The sequence below is a fragment of the Hippopotamus amphibius genome, chromosome 12, assembly GCF_030028045.1.
Source record: "Hippopotamus amphibius kiboko isolate mHipAmp2 chromosome 12, mHipAmp2.hap2, whole genome shotgun sequence".
Lineage (NCBI taxonomy): Eukaryota > Metazoa > Chordata > Mammalia > Artiodactyla > Hippopotamidae > Hippopotamus > Hippopotamus amphibius.
The window spans coordinates 55,574,638-55,586,782 of NC_080197.1; the positions used below are offsets into that span (position 1 = coordinate 55,574,638).

Consider the following 12,145-nt stretch of genomic DNA (forward strand, 5'->3'; position numbering starts at 1 on the left):
ATGGAGATTGAACAGATGACTCAAGTTTATAAACCTGTAAGCAGATTATAACCAGCAAAACATTTAATAGTTTTGTTTCAGCAACTCCAAGTTGTATTGGATATTTATCAAAAGAAATTAGATTAACGATTCTTCCAAATATCATAACTCATTTGTGCTATTTGTGTAATGATTTTAAGGTAAAACTCAGAATGAGAAGGTATTGTGGGGAAGTATACAGTGCTGAAAGCTACATACTAAAGCAGACCTTCAGCAACACGGCGTATAATCATATAATAAATATTCTGTAAATTCTGTTCTGTTTCCAAGCAACTATGCAAACCAATTTGGTTATTTCTTGTATTATATAATTACCTTTAATTTCTTTAAGATATTTTTCTAGAATGGACATAATTTCCCCCACCCCACATCTGCCCAACCATTCACAGTTCCAGCTTGGAACTGCTATTTCAAATGAAGTAGGGACACACTAAAATGTTTATCTGTGTGTTAAGATAGCTCTTTCTAGCTATCACAACTCAATTTCAGTTAAGTATCTTTGTCATAATTGTATCTACACCTCACAGGACATTCCTGTCTCAAGCCAGTTACATCTTAAAACCAGCAATTTTTAATTTGTTATATATTTTTAAAATAGTTTTTAAAAATAATCTAGGCAGTGAGCATTTTTCCATATCTCTATGTGGGCACATGGGACAGTCATTAGTTTTTACTCTAGACAGTTGCTTATATTCCCAAAACATAATTATTAACTTTGCAGTTCCAGAGAAGAGTAGCTATGTGGAAATTTGCATGTGATTCATGTGAACTTTGAAAATTATTAATGTTTTTGGAAGTTTTAGGCTGACCTACTTTAATTGCTATGTTCACTGTGAGATAACACACTATTTGGGTATTTGTCGCTTCTCAGATGAGTCTATTTACCTTGAGATTCTAAATCAGTTATTTAAATGAGCTGTTAACTGGAGATGATGTTAGGTTAGTATAAAGTTGTGAGAAATTTTTTCTGATTAGTGTGCCCATCTGCCTCAACTTTTTCTAGTACTGATTGCCTTAGGTGGTGACTGTCTTCAACTCTGTAATGTTTGTTACTGTATCAGGTATCTTATTGGTGCAGAATATAGGGATTACCAAAACTTTTTAAACATAACCTTTTCTTTGTACTAACTGTCCCCTTCTTCCCAAAGTAGAAGATTCTTTCTCATTGGATTGTGTAGATTAGGCACTCAGATTATTGTTAATTGGTCTTGATGTAAAATAGGGATTTCCTTTCATGCAGATGCCTACTTTTACTGCTTAATCATCACGAGAGAACTTTATTTGTGTCATCTCTCCAATGTCACAGGTAGAACAATGCTTCAACACGTAAATGTAACCCTATTAATGGTGTCCAAAAAAATGAAGCTTTGTGGGTCTGTGTTAATTTATATTCATCTGGTAGTTTCTTCACATTATATCAGTTTTCTAGGGAGGAGGAGGGAGATCTACTGCAGTAGTCAGCAGTTAAAGATACAACACTAGCAGAGAGGAAACCTTTTTTTTAATTCAAATTTCAATTTAATCAAGTCAAAATGTGAATACTTGAACAGTGGAATTTATTGAGTTGGTGAAACATAAAATAATCAAAAGATAGTAAATTCTTAGAACTATTGTTTTGTCCAATTTCATTGAATTATATCTTGATTTCATTTTTATCATTATCTATAGTTTGTATCTTAATCAATGTAACTCAAACATATCATACATCTCAAACTAAAGATTATCAGGTACTTTGTCTCAGAACTGAGTTTTTTGCCCTGGAAAGTAGTTCCCAGAACTTAGATGAGATTGGGAAAGATGTTGCCCAGAAGAACCCCCACCCCCACCCCAATGCCCTTAATGGGGTTCAGAAAAATCTCAGTTAATATTGGGCTAGAAGCTGCCCTCACGGCCCCAGTACACTTTGACCACCCGAATGTGCCTTTCTGAGTATTAACCAATTTTCCCAAGAAGAGCATAAATATAACTGTCATTGTTAACGTTTTACGCTTGTGTAATTTTCTAGTCGTTGTGATTATTTTTAGTTGCTTGGGCCCCCGGTACTATATTTGAATCATATTCCATGGTTTTAACACGAAATGCTGCAATCCAACATGGACTCTTCTCTCAAATATGAGGAAAGTTGGGATAACAGTTATATTATTAATATAGGAATTTGAAATAGTTTTTACTAATTCATTTGCATTATACATAAAATATTTTTAAACAAAACCTGTTCTCTAAACTTAGAGTCACTTAATGAAGTCTGTCCTCTTCTGCACATTCTACAGGTAACATTCTGCAACTGAAGTGATCAAGATACTAGCAAATCCTGGTGAAAGAGTAAACTTCTGCACTTACAGAAAAAGCCAAAACTAGCATTTAAAATTGTATTTGAAATTTTGCACTCCTCAATGGCAGAGATCAGGGAAATGGGTTTTTACATGATTCTAGCTTAGGACGCCTCTAACACTAGTCACTCTAAATCGAGGCCTGAGCAATATAAGTTTAATATAACAGATTTGGAGGCTTTAATAAACAAGAGGGAAACTCTTTAAGAGGAAGTTATCCGAAAAATTGGTGATTCAAAAGATTTAGAAATAATAGTTGTCAAATTCAAATTACGGGAACTAATTTTACTTAAAAGCATAATAAATAGTCCCAATGAAAATATGCTTGAGCCCTCACTTTGTACATAATTATTTACATCTCTTGGTTCTTTTTAAGTTTCAGAAGTGGGTATAGTTAAGGAAAATGTTAGATGTGAACCTACTTTTCTAATTCCCCCAGCCTTCAACCAGGACTCCATGGTATACCACAAAAAGAAAGCAGAAACCTCAGTGGAGAATTACTTGTCTTACAGCATTTGTGAAGATGTTAAGACCTTCTTTCCTCTACTTACCTTGATTTTAAACCTTTATACTACGTACACCAGAATGGTTTTAAGGTTAGAACTGCCTTTCTTTAGCATATCTCAGCTTCTACCACGTGTTCTTCCATGTTTACTGAGTTGAAATTAGTCCTCTCAATAAAAAAGGAGGAAAAAGCTAAATATGGGAAGATGGGCGTACTTTGGTGTTTTATATTCAAGGGCATAGAATAGAGTGTTAGGAAACAATCTGGAAACAATTTTTTTCCTAAAAGATGTAGGAGCATAGGCTAGGATATGACTTTTCTTCTCTCACTGAAATAAAAATGTGTAGTTAGGAAATAAGGGTGAATACATGACAGCACATTTGACAGGTAATGACTTGGACACATTCGTTACTACCTAATCTTGAGAACCACGGTTGCCGTTTTAGAGGTATCTGAGAGGTTCCAGACCAAAGGAGACCACCAAATGTTCTTAAACCTTGAGTGTGCTGGACGCCCTAAAGTAGGAGAGGAATTTGTAACAGAAGCTTACAATGAAGAACCACACATTCCGAGCCACCTGAGATCTTGCAATGAGAAGGCGCCAGGCGATGAGGAGGAGGGCAGTGTTAAAGAGGTAGTGAATATTCCGGAGCCTGCAAACAGACACGTGTAACCGAGGTCAAAACAGTACCAAACACCCACCCGTGTTATCTGAAGCATAAATGTGCCTTTTCATGGCTGTGACCAGCAAATTATTAAGTGCTCAAGCAAATGGCTCTACCTGATGGTCTTATATCTTTCATTTCCTCCACATGCCTTCTGAGTAATCATTTCTTTAGTATTCCGCTGACCAGTTTCCCTTTCTCATCCCTCTCTGCTTTAACCTGTCTTGTACACACGGCTAACAATCTTTCTTAAATATATTTGGATCCTGTTACTATATATCACAAACCTTCACTGGTTCTTGTTCACTAGAGGGTCAGTTCTAAAGTTCTTGTCTCGCTCTTCAAGGTTCCTTTCTGTTTGCAATTGCTTTTCTCATCCTTATCATCTCTGCATTAAAAACCCTTCGATTCTGCCAGAATTATGTCAGCCTGCTATAATTCTTTGTCCCTTAGGGATTAATTTTGGAAAAATCTCAGGCAGTCAGAGGTCTCAGAGTGTGGGTAACCGATTTGCCCATGTTAAACAGCATAATCAGGTTTCCTGCCTGTTGGGTGTTCTTTCTCTATGTCACATTATGGCAGGATGTGGTGGAAGAAACAAACTTGGGTTCCAGTCTGGCCGCTGCACTTCCCATGTGTGACTTGCCCACTTACCTTCTTTGAACCTAAATAGCTCTTTGATAAAAATGGGATAACAGAAATAATACCTGCTTCATAGGGGTGTGGTGAAGTCTAAATGAAGCAGTGTATTACAGGATATACAGACTAAAGGCTCCAAAAAATATTAATTCCTCTCCTCCCCCACTCAAATTTCATGTCTGGAATAAAATCAGATACACATGGTAAGTGCTCAATAATATTAATTGACACATATTTACCTTTTTAAGTGCTGCTTTGCTTCTGGGATCCCAGCCATATCCTCCTTCAAAAAATACTTCTTAACTCCTAAAACGTAATTTTCAATGTATTCCAACCAGTTCAACTGGCGCACATCGAAGTTGAATACCTGCAAGGCAAGAAGAGGTGATGGGTTGTTAGAACTGCACTGCTGGACAATAACTGTCTGTTTGATGAAATTTCTTTTACATAAAAGAGTGACATACAGTTTGGAAGATTTAGGTCGTACCCCTCCAAATGAGATTCTTTGAGCTGTTATTTTAAAAGCAATAACAACATGGATTACCATTTATATATGAATATTTAAACATGGATCAAGCACAAATATTTGACCTTTAGGAAGTCTTGGAAATTTAAAGGAACTGGGATTAGTCTGGTGAAAGCTAATATCATTTCAAGTAAATGAGGATTAATGATTTTTTTTTAAAGAGAGAATAATATACTAGGGACCAAAAAAAATTATGTATCTTTTTCTTTCCATTATTCTTAAATTTTGGTGTTGTCCCCTTGGCCTAGCACCCTTTCCTGAAATATCACTACTTCATTATGCTGATTGAGGTAAACTTTGAGAAGCAAAAAGCCTTAAAGATTAGCTTAGAATTTATATTCTGTATTTGCTTTAGAGATGTTATCCATTATGTTTCTGGTGTGCCACAAAAGGAAGCCCTTCAGAAACGTTTAGAGTGATAAGAAAAGCTTTGCTTCTCTTAGAACTCTAGTCTACCTTCTCTTCTTAGACAAAGAATGCCATGAAATTATATTTTCTTTTCACTTTGCCACCAGAAATCTTAAGAACAAATTTCCTGCTTAATTGCAGTGACTTGGTAGGATCTTGTAGACTGTATATAAATGTTCTGTTTTTCCATTCTTACTTTGATTTCATATTTTAGTACCTATTTTTCCTAGTTTGATGTTTTATTTCTGTTTTGTTCTTTTACTACATGTATTTATTGCAAGTTATCCCAAATCTTTGTGAAGTAAATTGGAGGATTAACAAAGAAGGCAGATGAGATTATTGAGTTGCAGAGAGCTTCACAGACTTGTCCAAAAGCTGAATTGCTTTCTAAAAGTAATTCCATATCATTTTGTTTGGATTTGTTTATTTAACACAGTATCACTAAAGGTGACTTATTCATCTCTATAAACAGAGGCTTTTATTTTTATGCTATTTTATATTTCTAAGTTAGATTTCAATGAAACCCTAGTTTCGAATCCTCATTGCATATGGCAAATGAAACTGAATTCTGAGCCACACCAGAGTTTGGCAATTATAGCCAAGTATTCAGGACTATTACCTTTGCTAAGATATTTGGAAAGCATATGTTAAATCCATTGCAGCTTTGATTCTTTCTTTTCCCCACAAAATTTTTAGTTATTTTAGGTTAAGATATTTGTAAAGTGTCAAAAATGAAACTCTAAGCTTATTACTTGTGAATTATGTAGATGGGTAAATTCCATGGAGAAAATACAATAAAGATAAGCCTACATAACATTTGAAGCTAATTTTAAAAATGCTTTCTAATAGCCTGAGGGGTTTTTAAAAAGAAGCTGGTTTGATCCATGCATTTTAACCACAGGTGCTTAGAAGAATTTTGTCTACACAAGGTATATAAACATTTCTGGAAAAAAAAAAAAAAGAGCTCTATTTTATGTCTGTTTTAGAGGTACACAGCAATGATTTTGGTTAAAATATCCCTCTAAATGTCAACTGGCATATTTAACGTCGTGTCTGACTGCAAGCAATGCTTAGGTTTCATGGTGGGAAGTAACTTTAGGACTTGGATTAAATCATGCTCTATGAGGCCGCTATGTAGGAGCTGGCCGGCGAGGCTAGCTGGCCATCTGACATGTACTTAGCACGACTTGGTTTCTTCTACATGCTGGCAAGTACAAGATAAATCAAGAAATTTTACTTTTAAAAAAATTTTAGCAGAAAATGTCAAGAGAGTGAAAACTTTAGAGCTTAAAAACTAAGGATATAGGGCTTCCCTGGTGTGGTTAATCTGCCTGCCAATGCAGCGGACACAGGTTTGATCCCACATGCCACGGAGCAACTAAGCCTGTGAGCCACAACTACTGAGCTTACATGCCACAACAATTGAAGCCCACGCGCCTAGAGCCCATGCTCCACAAGAGAAGTCACCACAGTGAGAAACCCTCGCACCATAACGAAGAGTAGCTCCTGCTCGCTGCAACTAGAGAAAGCCCGTGTGCAGCAACGAAGACCCAAAACAGCCAAAAATAAATAAATAAATAAATAAATAAATAAATAAATAATAAATTATATCTTAAAAAAATTAAAAATTATAAAAAAACAAAAAACTAAGGATATGCTCAAGGAATAAATGAGACAACAAAGCTAGGGACATGTACAAAGTACAGAAGATTTCTACATTTGTGAATTTCAGGACAGCGTTTGTGACTGCTAAGAAGCTAATATGTAGAAATAAATGGTACTGATACTAGGCAATTAAAGTGAAGGCCTGTCTTGAGAAATAAACGTCTGAATTGTCAAAGAGAAATCATTATAGGGAGGAAGATTAACAATGCTAGAGAGAGGGCAATGCTGACTGGCAGGAGGTCTTAGCTGGGGTAGAATGCAGAGGTGGAGCGGTTAGCTTTAAAAAGACAAGAAGGAAGGAACTGTAGCTTTAGAGATGCAGAATGATTTTGATTTCACAAGAACAGTGGGTGAGAGAATTCCTGGCCAATAAAATTATTATTTTTCATTGAAGTCATATGTTTCGGAGGTTGGGGGGAAAGATAGAGGTACTGAGGCTCTGTTGAAAAGATAACAGCTATGGAAGGTGAACAGAGGATTGAAACAAAGTATATGAGACCTGACAGCAGAACAGCAGCGAGGAGCTAACCAAAGGCCAAGAACCTAGATCTTTTACCAACATTAAACTTGCTTCCTGCAATTCTGTTGATAGCATTCACTGATTTTCTTAGTCAAAAAAGAAAGAAGAAAAAATTCTGTGTATCTAACTAAAACGTCCTTTAAGCATCAGCTCTCCAGGTCAAATAACTCTAAATTCTGAGTGGGTAAGGTTTTCTTGTTGGTCGTCTGTGCTGTACTCACTCTTTGGTCTTCGGGACTCAGCTCCGACATCAGCATTTCTGTATTGTACGTGCTCCATTCCCAGCTCCGGTTGACGAAATACTCCAGCATGGAAAGGGTTCTTAACAGCCGATTCATGAGCCTGGTCATCCTGAGGTAGAGATCACATAGGAGCAAATGTCAGTGCACCACAGATGGCTGCTTCCCTCTGCCACTCTAGAGGGGTATGTGACAAATTATATCTGAAAAAATTAAAAAATTATTTTTTCCCACTTTCTCACAATTCCTCACTAAAACTCTTATTCTTTTTTTTTCTCCCTTGCACATTAACCCTCTGTTGAATGAAGGGAAGGGGATGAATCTAAAGGCACTTGCTCTATCAGGCATTTTAATACCACTAAACTTCTTTTCCTCTTTTCTACCATCTCTTTCTCAAGGGTTGCTGATATTTTGAAAAGCCTAGCCAGATATCCACCCCTGCTGACATACTGTTCATTCTCTGAATTCTGAGGTAGACAATAAGAAAACATTTCTCTTCTTTATTGTATGTTTTTGGATTTAAAAAAATAAAACCGATTGATTCGAGCTTAGTATATAAACTTCTAGGCAGAAGTGGTGACTGTATTAGCATCTGATGAACCAAAAAGAGCTGTTAACTGCAGTGGAGATTTAGGGGGAAATGGTCTGTTAATAATTCACTCAGACATAGTGCTGATGCTTTTAAAAAATATTATCTCCATTAATTTCCATAACTTCCCCGTAAGGTAGGTATTTATCTGCATTTTTATGAATGGGTAAAGTAAGCTTAAGAAATATTAAGTGGCCATGATAATATGACATGTCAAAGTCAAAATTCCAACCAAGTTTTGACACACTTCAAAAAGCCTCTGCTTTTGTAAACTCACCCCTTGTGTCCCATTACTTAAGATGGACCACATCTTCTAACCCCATGGTCAGGACCTGCTGTTTGAACCTCCCAACTTTATAACAATTTATAAAAAGAAAAACAACTTTTATAAATTGTGAAAGTTCTTGTATGCCTTCTTATTTGATCCTCACAGTATGATTCTGTGAGGTAGTCAGGGTCTATATTGTTTATCTTCATTTTGCAGACGCATTAATAGGTTCAAGGTCACACGGCTCATGCACAAACTTAGATTTTCTGGTTACAAATCCTCTTTGGCTTATAGAACATTCGATTGTTGTCTTAATGAGTTAGGCTAATCTTGGTAACAGTGATTACTATAGTTGACCCCATAATGACTTGTGATGCTGTTTTGGGAACTTGGTCTTATTTCTGGTCAAATCCTATTGCCCATATCCCTGACGACTCATGCGGTACTTCTCTCATGGTATCAGGGGAAATTCTTAGGCAAGGAGGTAGAATCAATACATGCATCACAACAGGGTTCCGTTTACTATTGTTATGTAACATCTTGGCTATTGACTGAATATTTATATCCTCCCACCAGTCATCTGTTGAAGCCTCTTCCTCCTACTGTGATAGTATTTGGAGAAGGAGACTTTGGCAAACGGTAACGCCTTTATAAAAGGGACTCCAGAAAGCTCCCTTGGCCCTGCCAGCATGTGACGACACAGAGAACATGGCTGTCTAGGAACCAAGAAGCGGGCCCCCAGCAGATGCTGGATCTACCAGCGTCTTGATTTTAGACTTTCTAGTCTCCAGTTCTGCGAGAAATAAAATTCTATTCTTTTTTTTTTTTTTTTTTTTTTTTGACCTTGCCATGTGGCTTGCAGGATCTCAGGTCCCTGACCAGGGATTGAACCCAGGCCATGGCAGTGAAAGCCCAGAATCCTAACCACTAGGCCACCAGGGAACTCTCACATTTCTACTGTTTATAAGCCACCTAGTCTAGGATATTCTGTTATAGCAGTCCAAACAGACAAAGACAAGCTTTATCGATTCTACAACTCTGATGTAACTGATATGATTTCAATAGATTTAATTTTTAAAAATAATCATTGTACAGTGATTATACAATATATACAATGGTGTATCATTGTACGTACAGGATGATATCAGCATGACAGTATTCTTTTAGAAAGAAAGAATACATTTACTACTCTCAGGTAGTGAAGATCTTAATGCATACAATGCCAAAGCTATAAAAGTGATTCATTTTATCACACAAAATGTTTAATATATTCTATGCACTCTTATGTAAAACCCTACAAAATAGGTAGGATTACAATCCCTTTTTTACAGGTTAGGAGTTAGAGAGGTTAAGTAACTTAGGGCTCACAAGGATAAACTGGTGAAGCCAGATTTAAATCTGTAAGTCTGACTCTAAACACCATGCTCTTAAGACCTGTATTATATATATCTTCCCTTGTATTAAAAAAACTTCATAATTAGAGCTACAAGATAAGAAACTGACTTCAAGCAAATACATGAAATATATATTTACACACCCATGCACACACACAGATCTTCCATAAATTAATAAGGACAACAATAGAAAAATAGGAGCATTACTCAGCTATAAAAAGAAATGAAAAAAATGCCATTTGCAGCAATATGGATGGACTAGAGATTATCATATTAAGTGAAGTAAGTCAGACAATGACAAATGTCATAACTTATATCTGGAATCTAAATAAAAAAATGATACAAATGAACTTACTAAAGAACAGAAACTCACAGACATAAAAAACAAATTTACAGTTACCAAAGGGGAAAAAGGGGGAGGAATAAACTTAAAATTTGGGATTAACAGATACACATTACTATATATAAAATAGATAAACGACAAGGACCTGAAAGAGAATATATATATATATATATATATATATATATGAATCACTTTGCTGTACACTTGAAGCACTGTAAATCAACTCTACGTCAATAAATTTTTTTTTTTAAATAGGTGAGAAATAGAAGCAGGCAACTTATAACAGAGAAAGCACGAACGTCCAATAAAGAAGTGAAAGCCCAGCCTCTCCAGCATGCAAATCAAAGTGAAGAAGAGATGCTATTCCTTGTCATTGGTTTGACAATTCAAAATATTGATTTTTGCAAAGTATTAATGGGAGTGAGAAAGAACAGACACGCACTCTCACTTGCTGTTGTGGTACTGTAAATTGACAGAGCCTTCTTTTAAGGCAACCTGGTGGTAGTCATAAAAGCCATATACCCTCCAAACTAGCAATCCCACCCCTCAGCATCCTCCCCAGACCTAGAGGCACATTCTAGAAAAAAGCACGTCACTGATATTGCCCCATCGTTTGTAATAGTGGGGAAAAAAGACAGCACTAGCAGGATGACTTCGACTTTCACGGAATGTAAGTGAAAAAGTTAAAAGTATGTAGGATTGATTTATACATACACAGAGATTTATACATACACTTACCTCAAAGCAAAACTGTATTTATGTCCATATATGATTATAAATGCGTAGACGATCACACACAAACACACTTGGGGAAGGAAAGGGTCCAGAAGGATTCTAGCATTTTCTGCCATAAAGATTATTCTTAAGATTCCTATCACAAAACAAACCTAACCATCTCCCATGAATATTACAATTTAATTTCTTACAAACAAAATACATAAAGATTTTTATTGGGCTCCTTCCTCCTGTTTTTCTTTCGTACTTACTGAACTTTGCTCTTCATCCAGGTTTTCTTCCAGCTCCGATATATTTTAAAGGCTTTGGTGTTTCTGCCAGCATGTTTGGTTATCCTCCTTCCCCCATCTTTATTTACTAAGCCCCTCATACAAATATTTCCCCCTTTTTCACCTTGCTCAAGAAGAAACGGACAATTAACAAGTTATGAACTCTAAGTAAGGTCTCTGAAAAATTTGGATAAACTCTATATTGCCTAAGTTTCAGTCATTTGCTCCGCTAATAAGGATGGAAATAGACATTCTGAGAGAGACTTCCTCCTTTAAAAGAGATTCTTGGTGGCAGGGCTTGCCTTTGGTAATTATGATAACGAAGTTCGACTTCTCAGACACATATAGTATTACTCAAGTGAGACGGGGTGGGCAGGGACATGTCCTAGGTCACAGAGCTGGAAGGTGGCAGAGCTGCCTCAGCATAAACACACTCTCAATCTGCCTTGTTCCCTCTGGTCTCTTCATTCACTCATCTCCAGGTGGCAGTAAATGCAGTTCAGGTTTCTCCAGATCTCTTCTCTGTCACTTCATTCGAGGCTACTTAAAATTCTTCCCTTAGCTTCCATTTCCTCATTTGTAAAATTGGGATGATGAGAACATCCTTCTTGGGTCGTTGTGAGAATGAAAATGAGATCATCACGTGTCATCCTTTGTGTGTAAGTGAGGCTGTTACCATCATCGTACATTTTAAGATTATCTAACAATTTAGAAACTCCTAGACACAGAATCTCAGTTACTTTTCTTTTTAGGTGAATGATTACCTGCTGAATTCATCAAGCAAGTTCCTTAACATATAACTTCCTTGGGACTTCTTTGGTGGCCCAGTGGGTAAGACTCTGCGCTCCCAATGCAGGGGGCCTGTGTTCGATCCCTGGTCAGGGAACTAGATCTCACGTGCATGCTGCAACTAAGACCCAGCGCGGCCAAATAAATACATAAATAAACATTAAAAAAAAAACATATTGGTTGAATGCACATATAACTTCCTTTATTACGACAGAGGGTTTT

General features: G+C 36.5%; 1 protein-coding gene across 1 annotated transcript in view; it reads right to left on the reverse strand.

Moving 5' to 3' along the window:
- Nucleotides 1-3,213: 3,213 nt before the first annotated feature.
- Nucleotides 3,214-12,145, reverse strand: part of FAR2 (fatty acyl-CoA reductase 2) — a 133,941-nt gene continuing 125,009 nt past the window's right edge. The window contains exons 10-12 of the mRNA XM_057702016.1: nt 7,519-7,648; nt 4,418-4,545; nt 3,214-3,527 (exon numbers count right to left, since the gene is read on the reverse strand). Coding sequence (XP_057557999.1) covers nt 3,365-3,527; nt 4,418-4,545; nt 7,519-7,648 — 421 coding nt within the window. The 3' untranslated portion in view covers nt 3,214-3,364. The remainder of the gene's footprint in view (nt 3,528-4,417; nt 4,546-7,518; nt 7,649-12,145) is intronic.